The sequence below is a fragment of the Mycteria americana genome, chromosome 2 (genome assembly GCF_035582795.1).
Source record: "Mycteria americana isolate JAX WOST 10 ecotype Jacksonville Zoo and Gardens chromosome 2, USCA_MyAme_1.0, whole genome shotgun sequence".
Lineage (NCBI taxonomy): Eukaryota > Metazoa > Chordata > Aves > Ciconiiformes > Ciconiidae > Mycteria > Mycteria americana.
The window spans coordinates 13779656-13797421 of NC_134366.1; the positions used below are offsets into that span (position 1 = coordinate 13779656).

A 17766-nucleotide genomic window follows, 5' to 3' on the forward strand; every position below is an offset into this window, starting at 1 on the left:
CTAAAATGGAGCAGGCCTGTTCCAAAAGCTCCCTGTCCTTACCTTGTAGTGGGAAGAATTGTTAATACAGCCCCTATCTCACACAGAGAACATATAACTGATGTAGACTCCTGACCAGAATGAATAAGTTCTTTCTACTTTAAAGATGCATGGTGTGGGAGTCTGTCATAGCTTGTCCTTAGGCTAGCTGTAAGGTGTTTCAAATCTTACAGACAATTTCAAATAGTTGTTTATCCATTTGCTTTTCCCTGTGTTTTAGAGTTGTTAATAAAATATGAATTGGGAATTTTCATCCATGAATCTCATGATATGTATATAATTATATATTTACTGTATATAATACTTTCTTGGATCCACTTTATTTTTCATCTCAAGTAAAAATGGAAAGTGAATGATTGGAGCAAATATGTGAACTGTATATATTTTTGTCAGCTTGTAGTACAGCTTATTATAGTCAGTGTTACAAACTGAGTTAGGATGCAACATCACACTACTTCAGGATTTGTTGCCTATGAATCTGTGTTATTGTAGTTGCCAATAGGAACACGGATAGGAAAAGCTTTCAATCCATTAGTGAGTGATATAAGGAAGAGCGGATTCTTTGCTCTAAAAACAAAAACCAAGCAAACTTGTGATAAGTGAATGTACTAATTTATTAGCCTTCATCAAGCTCAGTTGGATCCACTGGAGTGTTTCTGTCTGAAGATTTGCACTTTATCTGAGAGAGAATTTTTTTTTTTTTTTTAATTATGATATGTAGATTAAGCATTATTACTTTTCCGACTTGCTCTAATTTTGAAGGAATTGTGCACATAATGTCTTAGCTTCAAGTAATTATGTATATACATTGGTATACAAGACAGTATGAGTATACATTATATACATATCAAAGTTATCTGGAGAGTGTACAAAATATTGAAAAGATCTGTTGGATGACAGAAATTAGAGACATAGGTCGTTTTCCGCCTACCTGTTTCTTTACTATTACGTGATCATCTTTTATGTAAATTCATTAGTCAAGTCTCACTGAGCAGAAACTTTCACGCTTTCCCCTTGGAATCTGTACTAGAATCCTAGAAAGCTTAATTTGAGTAACTCATACTTTTGCTGAGTCCAGGTTCTCTTTATATTCTTATCCTATCATGCTAGTGAGGGACTCCAAGTATGATATGGTATTCATATAATATATATGGCTTTTTAAGCCAGTGTAGGCTTAGTACATTTCCAAGTTACTGCTTACTGGATAAAATCTACATATACTCTGTATTGTGCCAAAGTAAATGTCTCCAGTTTATAATGGCAGTTAGCTGTCTTCTAAACTCCATTCTATTTCTATTTCCACCTGATTTATTATTGAGAACTCTAAAACTAAATATATACAGTCTTGCAAGAACTGCATACAGAAGACAGGTTAACTAACTGCTTCTCAGCATGATTATCTATATGTATGCATAATCTAAAAATAAAGACCTAAACATGGTCATGTTTATTTTTGTTTGGTGGCTTTTTGTTTGTTTTCTTTAACCTAGTGTGTTTTTTTTCTCTTTGGATTTAAATAAATGTCAAAAAGTTGAATGGTAACTCCAGTTTTGTTCTGGCGCCTGTATCAGTTAGGTTTTTCCAGGTTGGAACTTTGCTGTATTTTCTTTTTTTTTTTTTTTTTTAAAATCAGTGTTCACAATATCACCTAATGGAAAAGAATCTGTAATTGTCACTATCTTTCTCCTAGTACTTATGCAGAGAGTTAATAAAGCCAGGCATAACAAAACCCTTCAGCTGCTCACTGGATAGTTTTCCTCCTTTCAACTAAGTGTAGTTCTTTCTATGTTATAGCATGCATTGGTTTCTGAAGACCATTTGAGTTAAGGTGTTAAGGATTTCTTAAAAGCATCACTAAAAGTTGTATTTTTCTACTAAATTTCTTTCATCTATTTATTGTGTAACTGCCTCAAAAAATAATAAAAATTATGTGACCTAATTTCTTCTTCCTTTATGAAAAATTTTTGATTGTTGCTCTTTATTTTGTTTTGCTTATACCTGCCTTCAGGGAAAAAATATACAAAGTGTTACAAAGTTAGATATTTTTCAAAGATCATGACCTCAGTTACCTTTTTAGGAAGCACATTTTATAATGCTTTTCAAAGTTCTTCCGTCTTTGTAGTTTTTAAAAAATAACTGAATATTTATTCCTAAGAAAGGAGAAATACTTTGTCATTCTAGTTTATAAGCTGTGTAATCTGTGTAAAGTATTACTTTATCTTGAAGTTGTCTTTGGAACTGATCTTTTAGGAAGAGGGTTCTTTTGGCTTTTTTTCCCCCCTAATGTGATACCTGCTTGAATGTTGTTTCATTTAAATTGAGTATTTTTTTAATTCAGTGTTTTTAATCCCTTAAAGTTGCATTAAAATACACAAGGTGAGTATTACTGCAGTGGAAATGTTACACAATTTTTCAAATCAGACTTCTAAAATACTTCTTCTCTTTCAGGGTTACCAGGGAATGGTTGATGGAGGTGATAATATTGTAGAAGTTTCATGGGAAAGTGTTTCAAGTATCCTGCAAGTGGTAAGTGTTAAGGGGTGGATGTGGGACCCAAACCCTCTCTTTTTAAACAGGGAACCAAAATTCTAGATCCAGGCAACTACTGTAATTATGGATTCGAATTCTGTGATGACTGAGTGACCAGCACATACCACTTTCAGCAGAGCCTGATTTCTGCAGTATGGATGTTTGACACTTTCTAAAGATCTTTGTGTGGTCTTGTATTTGGTGCACAGAAATAATCTTGAAAAGGTTGTCCTAGGTTTTCCTAGGTTTTCAACATTACATGTCATTAGCCTCCTAAAGCCATATTGACAAGCCTATATTTCATAAAAAAGACATTATAGGGTCAAAATATGAAACAACTGTGTTTTGTAAGGCAAATGTTTTCTTATGAAACCCTGTTGGCCTTCTGTGTAAGTGAATTTAGAATTCTAGTAATGGATGTAATTACAGTATAGGTCTCCAGAGTTCAGATAATACCAGTGACTTTGTACATTTTTATTACAACGTTCTGCAAGGTGGCCATTTGGATCTCCTTACACTTTTCCTCAGCATGGTAATGTTGTTACCTCTTCCAGAGCAGATGCTATGTTTGGCGAAGAGGCCTTACTGCTTGCCAAGCTTTCTGAAAACTACCTCCAGGTGAAGCGTGGGTTTCTTTGGAGCTTTCTGTAAAGCTAATATAATAAAAATAAAGCCGTTAGCAAAGAGAAAAATAGATCTTTAAATTTTTTTAAAAAACAAATACCAAACAAATACCCTGGAATATTGTGAGATATTCTGTCCATGTATATTTGGTTTTTTTGGTTGTTTTTTTTTAATCCCCTGTCTATCTTGTAGAATCTGTAATCTTATAATTAAGAGAAAATTGAGATGTCATGGCCAAGCCCCATAGGAGCATAGGCAGGAGCAGGTTGTAGGCATCCTATACATGTATATAGCATACATACTATAAGAAAAACACCTTTCTGAGCTTGATTGCTAGGAATTCAACAGACCAACAGTGAAGCTGAGGATGCATTTTAAAGAATGTGTTTAGTTGTTTTGATAAAAGATTTTTCAGCCCAACCTATATTTCTGTTTAATCAGAACAAGTTGTAGTACATTGTTTCAAATACATAAACTCTTTTCCACTTACAACTATGTTTTTTCAAGTATGAAAATCTAAACCTAGTTTAGATCTGTTTTTTAGTCCTGATGGTTATTTTTAGAACGTCTCCATGTGTACACGTCTACTTTTTTGTCTGTGGAGGAAGCTGAACTGCTTCTATGCCACATTTTTTTTTTTTCTTCCACTAGCAGCTGTTGTGTATTGCAAGATAGACAGTAAAATAGTGCCTAGGACTGGCTTGAGAACCGAAACACCTATTGATAGGGCAAATCATATCAGTACGGCCTCTACAGATTTGAGCTCAAATTTAGATTGTCATGACTGATTTATTATAAGTTAAAATGAAGGAAATATTTGTGCAAAAGTGAGGTAATCATCTCCAGATTTGTTTGTAGGAAAAAAATGTTTTTGCAGTCATAATTAATTTTATTTTTTACTGTGACACTAAATAAGGCAAAAATTAGACTTTTCTTGAGTGACTGAACAACATAAACACAGAAGATTTGTAAAGAACTTTTCAGCAAGATGCCCAGCAATTTTCAGTGACAGGGCGCTTCAGTCTTTTTTGAAAATAATGAATTCCATTTTTGGAGGAAACTCTTAAAATCATATTAATAAATACAGCAGATAAATTAATAAAACAGAAAATTTAACATTAGTCTGATCTATACGGCACTAAATGTGGATGCAGCTCTTTCCGTAATTCTGTGGAATGACAATAAATGCTAATTTTGAGCTTTAGGGATACATCTTTTCTGTTATTGTTTATATATTTCATGATATTAGGGTAAAAATGTCACACTTGGGAGAAAAATAATCTGAATTCTTAACTACTTAGTATCGTATCACTTTTACTATTGTCATCACATGTAAGTTATAATTGGATAATTAATTGGAATGCTACTGAAATTAATCCCAAATAATTTAACAATTTTCTTCAAGAGTAGCTCTTTATCAGTAATTTTTGAGTGTTTTTTCCCTTTTCCTTGGTGTGTGTATCCACTCTTGAGAACATAATTTCCCGCAGGTTTGATAATTCTTTGTTTTTCATTACTTTGTACTCACTGTAAAATTAAAGATGGAGGTTAAGCTACAAAATAACCATTCATCATTAATCCATCTTAAAAAAAATACAGTAAAATACTGGATTATAAATTAAAACCATTATACTTCCTTTTTCTAGGGAGGTACAGTTATTGGTAGTGCACGCTGCAAATCCTTTCGTACCCGGGAGGGCCGCCTGCAGGCAGCCTACAACTTGGTTCAGAGAGGAATCACTAATCTTTGTGTGATTGGCGGAGATGGTAGCTTGACTGGTGCCAATCTGTTCCGTGAAGAATGGAGTGGACTTCTAGAAGAACTGGCACAGAAAGGTAAGTTTGCTTTTAGACCCTGTAGACTTCTAGTCCAATCTCCAGGGAAGTCATGTACCCTAACTATACATACACAAACTATATCCAGAGGATATTTCTTAAGTTCAAAAATCAAATGCATACAGTCTAGGAAATGATATGGTTCTTCTTAAAGTAATAATTTTTGATTTCTATACATCCTCTCTTATATACTATAAAGGTTTAAAAAGGCCAAATAAGTTACTGGGAAACTGTCTGTGTGGCTTTTTTCCCCCATTATGAATAATTTTCAGGGCCTGAACTTCGAACCTTCTGCTTGAAAAGCCCTTTGCCCCCAAATCCAAACTGAGATGGTAATTCCTTTCCTACAACAAGCTACACACTTGGTTGTTATTAAATTATGATGCTTTCCTGCCTATATGTCTCTATTTGTTTAAGGTCAGAACATTAAGTTGCTAAAAGTGCATCCAGCCCAGTAGTTGTCTTTGATAGCATCCAAGAGAATGTATAGGGAAGAGTAAAAGAACAGAACAAGCCTAAATAATGCTGTGTGGTTGCTATATGTTATTCATAATATATAACTACTCTGACAGGTCCCATCCATTTCTGTCTTCAGGACTTCCTGAACAAGATGCTGTTAGCAGTCCTTAATGAATTTCTCTTCCATGAATGTAAACAGTCTCCTTGAAAGCATTCAGAATTTTGCTGAAAACTTTGTGTAGCAAGGAGTTATACAGCTTCACTGAATGATGGAGATTGTGAAGAATCTTCTACTTCTGTTTATTTTGATTCTGCTGGCTTCTCGTTTCATTTGATGTCCTATAATTTTTGTGTTAGAACAAACAGTGAATGATCAATCCTGCTTCCTCTCTGCATGCCACTCGAGATTTACAGCTGTCTTATTTTCCCTTCACCATCGCTTTTTCTAGATGGAAGAGTCCTAGTTTGCTTAGTTGTTCCTTATATGTAAGTTCTATACCTTTGATCATCTTTGTTGCCCTTCTCTGAACCTTTTCCAGTTCTACCATGTCCTTTTTGAGGTGGGGAGGACCACAACTGCACCCAGTATTCAAGATGAGGGCAAACCATGGATCTACACAGTAGTATAATTAACTTTGTTTTGTTCTCTGTTCTTTTCCTAATATTTTCTAATTTTTTTTTTTTTTGGACTGCTATAGAGCATTGAAGCTGATTTATTAATGAAAACAGCATTATTATATCATTATGCTGAAAATAGCACTATTTTGTTTTTGATGTTAGGGTACATTTTTCATGTGTATTAGTTTACGTTTATCTACAATGAATTCCATCTGATACTTTACTGCTCACTGTGTCTTGCTAGTCGTCTTCATTTCTTCTCAGTCATTCCACACCTTTAGAACCCAAATAATTCATTTTGATCAGTAAACTTTGGCACCTTACTGTTCATTCCCTTTTCTAGGTTATTGCTGAGTATGTTGAACAGTGCAGATCCCTGTAGAACTCCATTGGTTATCTTCCTCAGATACAAGAACTTGCATTTACTACTGCCCTCTGTTTTGTATTTTTTACCCTCTGTTTCCCATTATTTATTCTACGCAAAAGCCTTCTCTCTTATGCTGTGGCTACTTAGTTTCCTCAAAATCCTTTGAGGACAGACCTTGTCAATGGCTTTTGGAAATCTAAGTAGAATATGTCAACCAGATATCCCTTATTCATATGATTAAGTCGCCTTTGGAACTATAGAAAAGGTTTGTAATGCATGGTATATATTCATAGAAAACATTTTGATTCTTCTTCAGAATGCTGTATTTATCTTTATGGACATTAGTTATATTTTTCATTATGGTTGCTACTATTTTCTCTAGTATAGACATTAAACACACTGATATATAGTTCTTGAATCCTATATTAAAAATTTGGCATTATATTTACTACCATCTCATCCACAGATACTAAGGTAGTTTTAAGCACTTAAGTGCTAAGGTATTTCATCCTTGAGATCCTTTAGAACTCTTGGATGATTCAGCATTTTCACTGATGTTTTGGGAGACACAGACTAAGACTTAGAATCGGAGTTTTTCTATTCTATTTGCTTATTAATCATGAAATCAGAGCCTTTCAGTGTTGCAGAAGAGAAGTCTTCAAAAGTTTAATGCTGGTTTTTGATTGTTTACATATGCCCATAATCACATCCAGTTTGCATCCTTTTACTTCTTCATGGCATGTCATACACTGAGACTACAATGTGAATGCTATTGGTTAAATCCAAACCATCAATTTTAAGGCTGGTTACAAAACTTGATAATCTGTTGACACTGAAATGGACTGAAAAGCTCTTGTTTCTTTCCTTAGTGTAAGGAGTTCTATGTAGGATTCTTTTGTTTGGTTGTTTGATTGGCTTTTGTTTGTAGTTTTGACTAACCTTGTTACCTAAAATATCTAAACATAGTTTAATTTTTGGATATGTTTAATTTACAACTATAGAGCACCCAAGCAATATGTCTAAAATGTTTTTTAAAAAAAAATCTTGCAGCTCTTTCTCTGGATACTTCTTTACAGGAAAGATTGATGAAGAGGCTGTTAAGAAATATGCTTACCTTAACATTGTGGGAATGGTTGGATCCATAGACAATGACTTCTGTGGCACTGATATGACCATAGGTACTGACTCAGCCTTGCACAGAATCATTGAAGTTGTGGATGCCATCATGACCACTGCTCAAAGGTAAATTGTGCATATTATAGAAAACTATAACAAATACACAGTTGTTTATGCTTCAAATCTGAAGTTTCCTATTGCCATACAATAGTGGAGGATATAAGTTAATTTTAAATAGTAGTTAGGTAACTGGTATTTGTAATGTTTCTAGAGTGGGAATAAAAGCTCTTTTTGGCTGCATCTTTCAAGTGTCTCAGTTTTCTTTTCTTCTTAGTAACTGCTTTTCCATCATTCCTGTCATGGCAGCACTTCAAGCATCTGATTGTAGAGGCTGCATCAGCTTTAGAGGCAGGCTTTGGTTTTTTAATATGTTTTTAGTCTTTCCCAGACATACTCTTCTAGAGAAGATCCAGCATCTGTTTGTATGTAAGCTTTCCCTAGGTAAAATTTAAGCAATTAAATTATTATTATTATTATTATTTTTAAATCCAGCTATATCATTACAGTTCTTAACTATGGGTCTGCATCATTTACATTTCTAGTAAATGTTCACCTCTTCTCTCTAAACTGCCCTTACATGTTTTAGAAGAAAGTAGTAGTGAAAATGAATTATGTGTTGGAAGATACATAATTTTAAATACGTCATTTAATACAGCCTTCTATTTTGCTAATTAATTCTGTGTTTGGTAAGCATGGTAAACACAGGCTATTTCCTGATATCAGGTTCTTATTTCAAGAATTTGGACTAGATTTTTGATTTGCAGTATTACAGTTTAATTTGTTTTCTTATTTTTACAGCCACCAGAGGACATTTGTTCTGGAGGTTATGGGGAGACACTGTGGGTATGTATTGTCTTCAGCAGTTTGTGTCTCATACAGATATAATTATGAAAGATCAAGAAAAGTGAACCATAAATGTCTAATCATTTGTTATGTTTATTAGGTATCTAGCTCTTGTTAGTGCCTTAGCCTGTGGTGCAGATTGGGTATTTATTCCTGAATACCCACCAGAAGAAGGATGGGAAGATTCAATGTGTGTTAAACTTTCAGAGGTAATCTATTACTATGTTTGGGATTTCCTGCCATCTTTGCAGATGTTTGTTTGAAAACAGTGATTTAAACAGTGATCAGGACTTTCAGCAAGTCTTTGCTTCTGGTGTCACGGATAGTGCTATTTGATCTTACAGTTCTTTTCCTGCATTCTGCGATTGTTTTAAAGAATTATATGACCTACTCTAGGGATTACATAAAACTATTCCTTTATAGCAGTATGCGTACCTTTCCTCATTAATTTGATATAAGACATTTCACTTAATCAATGAAAACACCTGTATGAAGATAAAATGTGTGAGAACTCTGAAGTGATCAAGTCTAAGAAATATTTCCTTAAATCCTAGCAGCTTAATGTATAGCAATTGACTATAAAATTGTGCTGCAAATTTCTTTCAGTTTTTTTATTATATGGATGTGTTTTTATTTTTATTATAGAATCGTGCACGAAAGAAAAGGCTGAATATTATTATTGTAGCTGAAGGAGCTATTGATTGCCACAACAAACCTATAACGTCAGAGAAGGTTAAGGATGTAAGTGTCAACATCCTTATGATGCACTTTCTGTTTTGTTCTTAAAATGGGGCTTGTTACTGACAATAACATTTCTGTAAAGTAAATCTGTTCCTGTAAAGTAGCTTATCACACAGCTTGCTGTTTGTATTTTATATATGAGCTTTATTATCAGAAACCATAGTCCACTTAAGGGGGAATTATTTCAGTGGCTGTTAATTAGAACCTTTTCTCCTTGTAAAATAAGACAACAGTCCAAAACACCTACTTCATGGGTAGAGAGTCTGAAATCAGCTCAAATCAGTAATTATAATCCTATTTTACTTTGTATTTCTTGTAAAATTTTAATAATGGTCTGTCTCACACTGAAATAATACTGTCTATTTTGGACAAAGTCTTGTCACTTTTTTCTAAATGGTTGCTTTGCCAAAAATTTTATTGGTGTCTAAGATTAAGAAAAACATTTGAGCTGAAATTATTCTGCTTTTCTTGGAAAGGGTCTCTTAAGAAAAGAAGTTGGAAAATAGTCATTGGCAGGAAGGAACTATGACACTTTGACTTTACCTAGGTTTTATCTGTGACTATGAAGTTTTGTTTTCCATAGCTGTCAGTTTGAGAGTAATCTTTGACTCTTAATTTAGAATTGCAGTTTTACAAAGTAAAATTTCACACCGAGCGATCTTAAGTGTACATAGAGCAGATAGCTATTATGCATTTATGGAAGAAACATTACTTGCTTGCTACAAATTTCAGCCAGTTAAAACATTCAAAAACTATAAATACCAGGGATAGAAGATTTTGTAAATAACTTCTAAATTTTTTTTCTGCTTTACGGTATCCATTAATTATTCCTAACCTTATGTGTTCAGTGAAGATGTATTAATAAAAGATGTCTGTCTGTGACTAGATTTGATATGTAACAGGAAATGGAAAGAAAATCTGACTGAGTGACATAGTTTTATTATAATTTTTACTGCAAGTTTTAAAAGCCTCATCAATTAAGGTTAGAAGTCATCTTCACTGAAGTTTTGCTCAGAATCTTTTGGGTTGTGTAATCTTGCACATAGATGAAACATGAAGTGAATAAAACACTGTAATTGAACTTCTTTCAAGTATTCTGATTATAATGTTTAGACCTGTTTTTATAAGGCTGAGAACTGTGCATAATGAAGCCATTATAACTTCAGTTAAAGCATTGCAATCTAAGCCACTGTTTTGCCATTAATAACTAAAATGTTCCTTTAGATTAGGAACCTGGAGTTTGGTTCTAGGTTAGGGATAAACTAAAGACTGGTTTAACTTTTGTAGTGTTTTCGTTACCGTTGACATACTAACATATATGTAGAATTTTGTTATTCCAACAGCATGTAAAGCAGAGTAATGCTAACACGTGTATATAAAATAATGATGATAATAAAACCACTGTATTTTGAAATTCTTTTCAGCTTGTGGTTCAGCGGCTCGGTTTTGACACCCGAGTAACTATCTTGGGTCATGTGCAAAGAGGTGGAACCCCTTCAGCTTTTGACAGAATTTTGGTGAGTGAACCTAAAATATTACTCATGGCACCACATGGTACAACTACATTTTGATTATTAATTTGGGGGTGGGGTAGTTCTTTACCTGATTAACTTGACAAATCCAGTTATTATCTCGCATTAACTGTCTGAATAGCTCAAATTCAGAATAGTGAAGCACTTCGTGTAAAGGAATCTATATTAGGATTAAAAAGCAAAGCTGCAAGAACAATCACCCGTACTTAATAGTATTAAACAGCTTGTGACATTTTCACCTACCAAGGAATAATTGGTTTCAGCTTGATTTACAGAGAAATCGTGGCCATTTCTGGGATTGGAGGCCTTGTGCTTTTAAGTGCTTGCTTGAACATTCAATCATTATCTATTTTCAGGCAAGTCGTATGGGTGTGGAAGCTGTGCTTGCCCTTTTAGAAGCTACTCCAGCTACCCCTGCCTGTGTTGTGTCCCTGTCTGGAAACCAGGCTGTCCGTCTGCCTTTGATGGAGTGTGTGCAGATGGTGAGTTTCTGGCAAAATGCCGATTTATAGTTATTCATTAACTACAAGAGACCACTGTGTACAATAATTGTCTGTTGTCATTAAAACACTGATGGGAATGTGTGCAGCAATTCCCCACATTGGGGAACAATGAACTTCATGTGTGTTCTCTATGTGTTATTACTTATTTGCGAACTACCAACAAACAAACAAACAAAAAATTTAATTTGTTTTAAAATTCATCTCAGATCTTCTTCTCTTTTTAGTGCTGCAACAAATTCTTCAGATGCTTGCATGCATTTACACGTCATACACAACAGTCAGGTTTCTGCACTAAAACTGTTCAGCTTAAACTGAAAAAAGAAAATGCAAAATAGATCCCTCCTCCCCCCCCCCCCCCCCCCCCCGAAGGCTTTAGGTGTCTGCTTCTACTTTGTTCTTCTGTCCACTGTAATTTATGCTATAATAAGAGGTAGCTCATAAATTAATGAAATGTCAATATTTCTTTTTTCACTTTGGAAAGCTATTTCAGAATGTTCTATTTACTGGAATATATTAAATAATCAACTTCCTGTGTTTTTTAAACATATTGAGTAATCAATTTGTTTTTTCAAGACTCAAGAAGTCCAGAAAGCCATGGATGAGGGAAGATTTGTTGAGGCTGTGAGGCTTCGTGGAAGGTATGGCCAATAACTTGTATCAATTTATTTGCTCTAGAAAAGCTGAATTGCTTTGCTGTTCTGCTGGCACTTGACATTTTATTTTAAATAATTTAATATCCATATGGTTTTATGTATTTGAGGATAATTGGGGAGACAGAAGAAGAATTGCTTAAATAGAATAATTTAAATTCTTATCTTCATAAAAACATGCAAAACAAAGAAAACTGTAGTTCAGTACTGTGTCAGGCTAGTGACTGATACTAACATAACTAGTCACAAAGGAAAGAGCTGCTGTGTTGTATGAGCTGACTGGTAGCAACTATATGTTTGTTTACTCAAGATTTTGAGGCCAATCCTGTGCGATTGTTTGTAAGTAGCTGGTAGTTTTCCAACAGTAATGTTGGAGGGAGACATTCTGCACTCATATGTGTCAACACAGCATTTTCTGTTTCAAGTCATTTCATAATAAAATGCTTTATCAACAATCTATAAAACTCACTTGCCATCTATAGTTATTGTATATTTTCTCACTATTATCTTACAGGATTGAATATTTTCCAGTGTTCTCTCATTTCCAGTTTTTATTGTGATTTGCATTTGTAATAACTTTGGTCCAAATACTACATACCCGTTTTTAAAATTTTCGGAAAAATTCAAGTGTTTCTTTAAAATGAGTTGAAAAATTTACTTATCTTCTTTACTTATTTATTTAGGAGCTTTGAAAACAACCTTAACACTTATAAATTACTGTCGCACAAAAAACCAGATGCTGAGCTTCCAAAGGTAAGGGGTTTTTTGAGCGTGCAATGTATGTCTGCTTTTGGGGTATCTTAACAAATAGTGTTTTTCTTCTTCTCTCCCCCTCATCCCGCCTTAATACTCTCTTCAAACCTATGCCATAGGATATTTTATAAAATTAATTAAATATTATAGTGGCAGAAAGATGCTTGCAACACACAACTTTATTCTAATAATAACTAAAATTTTTTTTAAAAGTGAAATACCATTCTAACTAGAAAATTTCCTGCTAGACAGTTTCTTTCTGTCTTGGATATATGTCTGGTCCCAATTGCTATAGTGTCTGGTCCTAATAGTTACTGTTAGGCCCTCTGTTCCTTAACATGTAGAGAAGGAAAGGTGATGTAATCATGATTAAGAATCTAAAAATCTCAGGATAAAGAAGGAAGATTCAATATAAAAGAATTCTAGCCCTTCCTTTTGAAGGGCAAAACTTCTCAAGAACAGGGGTAAGTCCAGGAATTCATGTGATAGAATAGTGAAGACAGATGCATCATGTTTACCTGATCTAATAAGTCACTGTGCATAATACAGCAGTGGACATTTAGTTCTTCTTTTCTTTGTAGTTTGTAAGTTGTGTATAAGAGGAAATTCGGATTTATTAGGAAGTAGACACAAAATGTTGTGTGCAAACAATTTCAGACAGGATTTTTTTGTTTTCATTAATGGTTTACTGAATAATTCTGGTTTTGACCATAGTTGGTGACTATGTCACCTCACTGTTTAATTCCTTTTTTAATTGTGGTTTGTGATGATTTGTTACCTTATTTGCATGATTATGTTACTGTTACGTTTCTTTGATTATTTTTTTTTTTTTAATTCCAATTAAATATTTGAGTAATGATTAATAGTATCATCTCAATATTATTAAGGAGAAAAATTGCATCAAAAATAGGAAAAGTTCATTTGAATAGCTGACATCTGTTTGGAAATTGTGCAGATAGCAAGTAACATAATCACAACTAGCCATTTAGTTGACAAAAATTACTGTGTAATATGTCATGGAAAACTTCACACATAAAGGAAACTTGGTTACAAATGAAAAGTCATAGTAGAAGCTTTCAAGGACATATGATAAAATAACTCTAGTTTAAATTACACTTTTACTTTTGCCTAAACATAAGTAAAAGTAAGTATATAGACCAAAGTTATTTCAAATATACCTGCCAAAATGGTAATTTTTTAAAAAAAATTAAGGACCTAAGGTTGACCTTCAAGAGATCAAAGAATTCAGGATTTTTTTGGTGGATATTCAACATTTGCTTTGCCAGATCAGGTGTGTGTTTGGCTTTTTTTTCATATATATCAATGCAAATTTAGGACTGTTAGCATTGGGCTTTTGTATTTTGTTTTAAAATAGTTTTGCCATATCTTTTTGTGATGGATGACATTAGAAGGAAATGTAGGCCACTTGTAATTATTAACTACTTGGATTTGACCACACTAGCCAAATCTGTGTGCTTCAATAAAAGGGGTTGGATGGGAATTAAAAAGTAAATGAAATGTGCATGTCACAGGAATTGATGAAAAGGCCAAGCTGATCAGATCACTAGAGCCTACTGAATGCTCTGCTTCAGCAGTGTTGCTGCACAGATATATTTTGCTGCTTGTGTTTCCTTTGCATTTTTCTACAATCCTTTCATTGTGCCAGAGCTAAAAAAGAAACCACATATGTTTTGGTTTGGGTCTTTTTCTTTCTCTTCTTTCTCTTCTTTCTCTTCTTTCTCTTCTTTCTCTTCTTTCTCTTCTTTCTCTTCTTTCTCTTCTTTCTCTTCTTTCTCTTCTTTCTCTTCTTTCTCTTCTTTCTCTTCTTTCTCTTCTTTCTCTTCTTTCTCTTCTTTCTTTTTTTTTTTTTTTTTTAATTGGAAGAGATTCCATGATCATTACCTAACAACTGTTCTGTTTTTTTGTTTTGTATTCCCATCTTCCAGGACAAAGCTAATAACTTCTAGCTCTTCTGCAGTACTGAATTGTTACAATTCTGTCATGTTAATAGTTATAAACAATTTAAGGTCATCCAGCTGACCTAAAGCATGATGAATTTTAGTGCATAAGCTCAGACTGTCAAGTTTTCTTGCATTTTGCTTACATAATTTGCTATCATTTAAATTCTGTTTGCTAAATTCATACAGAGTGGTTAAACTTTCCCAAAGGTCAGGCATGTAAAGTTTTAATTCTTTACTTATATTTTGCTCTCAGTATTAATTTCAAAGCTGTAAAAATAAAGCAAAATCAATAAATTGCAGTGCCTTCTTCATGTTTTGATAATGGATTATATTTGTATGTGTTGTAAATCAACACTTATTGATGTCAGTGAAACTATTGATTTATACTAGCTGACTGTTTCTTAATCAAAGACAGTGGCCTGTGATTTATCTGGAGATAAGCCTTTCACTTCAAGGAAATACTTCATGTACAGAAGATCTGCATTTCATGTTTTGCAGTTAAAATTTAATCCAAAGATGCTTACTAGCTACACAGTAGAACTCTTGCTTTTTTTACCCTTACAGTGCACATTTATGAGTAATTTTTCTGTTATATTTTTCTTTTTAATGCAAGTATTGAAGTTTTTTCCTCTGGGAAAGAATCCATGATCTGAATGATATTGGATGTATCAGTATAAACTAGTAATTCTGTTGAAGAAAGTGTTCTTAATTTGAAAGCTGTTGTGGTTTTAAAGTTGGGTCTGTTGTAACAAGACAGAAGTTTTTAATATATTTTGTAGCTAGATTGTGTGATTTTGGCCACTTGTGTTGTTCAGTCTGTAATGCTAACATCCATTTAGATGTAGTTGTTTTATCTAGAGTACAACTGATAACAAAGCAATACAAATGGGGACTAAATGCATAGGTATGGAATAGACATTATACACCAAAATATTTATTATTTCATGTTATGTTTTAAATAGAACCTTCTCTCTTATATTGCCTGTGGTTTAAATTACAAATGTATATTTGATATCTCAGACTTTTCCATTTCAGTACATTAACCACTTACCTGGGATACTCATTAAACTTGGGGAGACACTGTGTATAAGCACAGTTACTTTGAGTTGTTAGGAAATGCTTTAAAAACTGCCATAATCTGAAAATATATGGTATTGTGAAAGATGCTGAGTGCTCCTGTTTACTACTATATTGTCAGCTGCTCTAAAAACCTGGCCGATACTTTAATTTAAAAGTTGTCGTCTGTTCCGCTTTGCATGGTACTGATGATACATACACCTAGCTATGGTGCTAGAATCAGTTCCTACTCTTTTCTTGGATATTCTGGGTGTTTTTGCAAAAAACTACTGCTTTGATAACATGAAACTGGTTGAATAATGCAGGGTATTTTATGTTTCTTGAACCTAGCTGAGCTAGAACATAAAAACCTGAATAACTTAACCTGCAAACCAAATGAAAAATGTGATAAAGTCTTATTTAAAAACAAACATTCTTTTTTAAAACTTTGTTTGTATGTGATATTCTGCAAATGGGGAAATATGTGTATGTATCTTATAGTTAACTTTAACGTTTAGATGGTTTTAGGGGCTTTGAAATTTCCTTTCCTACATTCCAGTATTTAGCAACTGTGTACGATGGACAAATTAACCATGGTGTAGAAATTGAAGTGCTTATTAAATATTATTTTTCTCTTGCAGACTAATTTTAATGTGGCAGTTTTAAATGTTGGTGCCCCTGCAGCTGGAATGAATGCTGCAGTGAGGGCTGCAGTGAGAGTTGGCATAACTGAAGGCCATAAAATGTTTGCTGTCATTGATGGATTTGAAGGTTTTGCTAGAGGGAAGGTCAGTATTACATGTGTGGATTACATAGTAGTATGTACCCCATCCCATACCACCACCTTTGTTTATGTTCTTAGAAGGTATGTTTTGTCATAACTATTGTGGGAACTGATTCTGTAAGTTGTTTCATAAAGATATATAAAACCCAAATTGTAACTGTATTTCTCAACTATTCAAGTCTATAGATTAATTTATCTTAGGTATTGCTAATCACATGCTGCAGAATTACAAAATTACTTCAGATGAATCCTACTTTCAAATTTTGGTCAGTGTTTAGCATATGATAGGTTTTCCACAGAATAACAGAAGAATCGCTGATTCTGTGCGATGGGTTTTGCATTTGTGCTCCTTTGCTATAAGAAATTTTGCAGTGGTGCTTGTTGAGGGAGGAAGCTCCCCCTACCCTTGCCCCTCCCAGTGAGTTAAATTCTTCTGTTCCCCTGTTTTATATGCTAAGCATCAGTTGGTATACTGAGGAGAAACTGGATACAAGACTTACGATTTCTACACCTAGCTGGAGCCGTAGGTCCCAAAACTAACTTCAAAGACCTAGGTTTAGATTTTTCTGTTTCACATTCAGTAGGAGAGGATGTGAAAATAGGATCATGATATGAAACAAGGAGGCAGGTTTCATCATGATCTGGAGGAAGAAAGAACAAATAGACAGAATGGAAAGGGATTGGTAAGAATTCAAGAGAAATTAAGTTAACCTCTTGATGCTGTTTTCTTTCTTTGCCAAGTTCATTTTTGGTGCTGTCTGTGCCCAATAACTTGTTCCAACAGCTTTACATTAAGTAGTACCTGGTGTTTGCTGCATGTCAAGAGAAGTAATTGGATAATTACTTAACAGAACCTCCTTTTTTACTTTTATTCAAAGATAAAGGAAATCAGCTGGGGAGATGTTGGAGGCTGGACTGGTCAAGGAGGATCAATTCTTGGTACAAAACGGTAACATCAATATTTTGCCAACTGATATGATGAATTCTAGTATTTTGTATAACCAGTGTATGATTCCATGCTCTTTTCCTTCCAGAGAATGTTTTAAGTTCTCAATCTTTTTTCTTTTTAAAATCGTTATGTTCCAGCTTGACTATCTTTATAGTACTGTACCAGCTCTGAAGAGAGAACAAAAATCGAAGTCAGGACCTCAACTTAAAAATTTTCTGGGGTCCTTACACTTAAAAGGATTGCAAACCTATAGTTTCCGTACAGTTGACATGATTCCTTAATGGTTGTCAGGGAGAATTATTTGTATGGATAAATACGTAAAATGAAAAATATTGCATTGCGTGCT

The 17766-nt window shown here is 33.8% G+C and overlaps 1 protein-coding gene across 4 annotated transcripts in view; it reads left to right on the forward strand.

Moving 5' to 3' along the window:
* The window catches only part of PFKP (phosphofructokinase, platelet), a 48331-nt gene that overhangs the window by 13877 nt on the left and 16688 nt on the right, over window positions 1–17766 (forward strand). For all 4 annotated transcript variants that reach the window (XM_075492438.1, XM_075492436.1, XM_075492435.1 and 1 more), the window contains 12 exons: window positions 2488–2565; window positions 4839–5028; window positions 7549–7714; window positions 8447–8491; window positions 8592–8700; window positions 9137–9232; window positions 10657–10749; window positions 11121–11246; window positions 11841–11905; window positions 12601–12670; window positions 16329–16475; window positions 17350–17420. In XM_075492438.1, the coding sequence (XP_075348553.1) occupies window positions 2488–2565; window positions 4839–5028; window positions 7549–7714; window positions 8447–8491; window positions 8592–8700; window positions 9137–9232; window positions 10657–10749; window positions 11121–11246; window positions 11841–11905; window positions 12601–12670; window positions 16329–16475; window positions 17350–17420 (1256 nt within the window). The remainder of the gene's footprint in view (window positions 1–2487; window positions 2566–4838; window positions 5029–7548; window positions 7715–8446; window positions 8492–8591; window positions 8701–9136; window positions 9233–10656; window positions 10750–11120; window positions 11247–11840; window positions 11906–12600; window positions 12671–16328; window positions 16476–17349; window positions 17421–17766) is intronic.